Below are 2500 nucleotides of genomic sequence, written 5' to 3' on the forward strand. Positions count from 1 at the left end.
CTATTTCTGGGGGCGTGATCGAATACGCGAGGAGATTCATGGCGGGTTGTGTTTGTTTGGGTTTGTATAAGGGGGGGGGAGGGGGGACTGTGTTTCTGTTTGTGTGTATGTGTGTATGTTTGGATCTGTTTCTGTGGCTCTGTTTGTCTGTCTGTCTGTGTCTCTGTTTGTGTTTGTCTGTGTCTCGGTTTCTGTTTGTTTGTCTGTCTGTGTCTGTCTGTCTCTCCCTCTCTCTCTCTCTCTCTCTCTCTCTCTCTCTCTCTCTCTCTCTCTCTCTCTCTCTCTCTCTCTCTCTCTCTCTCTCTCTCTCTCTCTCTCTCTCTCTCTCTCTCTCACTCTCTCTCTCTCTACCCCTTTCTCTCTCACCCTTCCTCCCTCTCTCAAGAGTCACTGCAGCATATCCGTCACGTCGTCTCCCCTCTTTCTACCCCCCTCTCCCCTCTTTCTATCCCCCTCTCCCCTCTTCTCCTCTTTCGCTCGTAAGTCAAGCTTCTGTATCGGCATCTCGGCCCCTCCCTCGATCGCGGTGGGTGGATACGTGGGCGCGTGGGTGTGGTCACGGATGTACACGAACTATTGAGGCCCTTTGTTAGTCGTTTCATTACTTCAACTGAGGGTTAATTGTTTATGCGACGGGGCGGCTTCTGCGCGTGACGTCACTGGTCTTGTTGGAGGAGGGAGAAGGGTGAAGGGAGGAGGGAGGAGGGTAATGTCCGGAAGGTAGGATTTCTGGCCGTTTTGAAAGGCGGGTTGTTGTTGTTTTTTTTCTTGCTTCGTACTTTCTGTCTTCATTTATTTTTTTCCTTTCTCTCCTTCGTTATCAAAATAGCTTCTTCATCGTCTTTTTTTTCTTCTCCTTCTCCCTCTTCTTTTTCTTCTTTTTCTTATTTTTCTTATTTTTCTCCTCCTCCTCCTCCTCCTTCTATTTTCTTCTTCTATTTTGTCTATTTTATATGAAGGAGAAAGGACAATCAAGTGAATGTCTTTCCAGATCCTCCTCTTTTTTCCGATAACAATGCAGCTCTAACGAGATTCATCAAAGGATATCATAAAGCAGACGAAAGAGGGAATAGGAGAAGTGAGAAGAAGAGGAATGATGAGAGATAAAGATTGGGATAAATAGTAATGATGATGACGGCGATGACGATGATGATTATGATGATGATTGCAACAACGATAACAATAGCGATAATGGCAATAGCAATAATAAGAATGATAATGGTAATAATCGTGTTAATGACATTATCCATGGCATCATCATCATAATAATAATAATAATTATTATTATTGTAATTATTATTATTATTATTTGTCTCAAAGGACCCAGCTCTCACCGCTAATGTGCGCTGCTTCTTTTTACTTTTCTTAATGGTAAAAAAAATGTTTAAGTGTTGCTATTTTCGACTTCTTTTGAGGTGATATTTCCGCTGGGGTTAAGTGGGTTGAGTACTTGATGGTCGCATTCAGTTTCTCTTCTTTTTGATCTGTGTCTGTCTTTGTCTTTGCTCTCCCCTCCCCCCCTTTCTTCTTGCTCTGCCTACTCCCCCTCTTTCTTACTCTTCTTCTTCCCTCATTCTCTCGGTTCGTGTTCCTTTCCGTCTCTTTCTCCTTCGTTTTTGCCCTCTACTTTATTATTTTTTTTCTTTCTGGTGCCTGTTCTTTTTCTTCTTGTTCTTCTTCTTCCCCTTCTCCCTCCCTTTCTTTTCCTTTCCTTTTTTTCTTTTCACTTTCCTTCTCAGCCTCGTTTTCATTATCTTTCTTATCCTTCTTATCCTTCTCCTTCTCCTTCTCCTCTTCCCTCTCCCTCCACCTTCCTTCCAGTCACACTCCCGCCATTCATACCATCCTTCCTTTTATGTCACGGGATGAAACGTTTTAATGGCATCGTTTGAAAACTGAACAAAATGATGGTAGTCTTGTTAACAGAAATGCATTTCGGTGATAGTTTGAACAGAGCGAAACCACGCCATTTTTTCCTTAAATGGAAAACAAGCAATTCGCCGACCGAGAGAAGGAGAGGAGGAAGAAGAAGAGGAATGATGAAAAAGAAGAATTGGGATAAATAGTAATGATGATTGCAACAGCGATGATGATAATGATGATTGCGACAACGATGATGGTAATGATGATGATTGCAACAACGATGATGATAATGATGATGATTGCAACAACGATAATGATGATGATGATTGCAACAACGATAATGATAATGATGATTGCAACGATAATGATAATGATGATTGCAACAACGATGATGATAATGACTGCAACAACGATAACAATATGTGGTCTTGTTGGCGAGTAAAAGCTGCAATAATATATTCAAATTAGAAATGATGGAAGTTACGGATCGGAAACTACCGCAGCTGCAGAGTTCGAAACCTGGAGGGCAATAATGGTGATTAGTTGGATGTTGGTGAAACAATAGGCAGCTGGTATGCTGAGTAGGGCGTAATAATGTTGATTGTTAATCAAGTAAATTGAGAGGGGCTAGCGGGGG

The 2500-nt window shown here is 42.0% G+C and overlaps 2 protein-coding genes across 12 annotated transcripts in view; one reads left to right on the forward strand and one right to left on the reverse strand.

The window, feature by feature from the left end:
- Positions 1-40, reverse strand: part of LOC138859365 (peptidyl-prolyl cis-trans isomerase G-like) — a 9143-nt gene extending 9103 nt beyond the window's left edge. The window contains exon 1 of the mRNA XM_070114179.1: positions 1-40. This exon is cut by the window's left edge and continues 59 nt beyond it. Coding sequence (XP_069970280.1) covers positions 1-40 — 40 coding nt within the window.
- Positions 1-2500, forward strand: part of tty (tweety) — a 216372-nt gene that overhangs the window by 126622 nt on the left and 87250 nt on the right. The gene's annotated exons all lie outside the window — the stretch shown is intronic.

The sequence above is a fragment of the Penaeus vannamei genome, chromosome 35 (assembly GCF_042767895.1).
Source record: "Penaeus vannamei isolate JL-2024 chromosome 35, ASM4276789v1, whole genome shotgun sequence".
In the NCBI taxonomy this organism is placed as follows: Eukaryota; Metazoa; Arthropoda; class Malacostraca; order Decapoda; family Penaeidae; genus Penaeus; species Penaeus vannamei.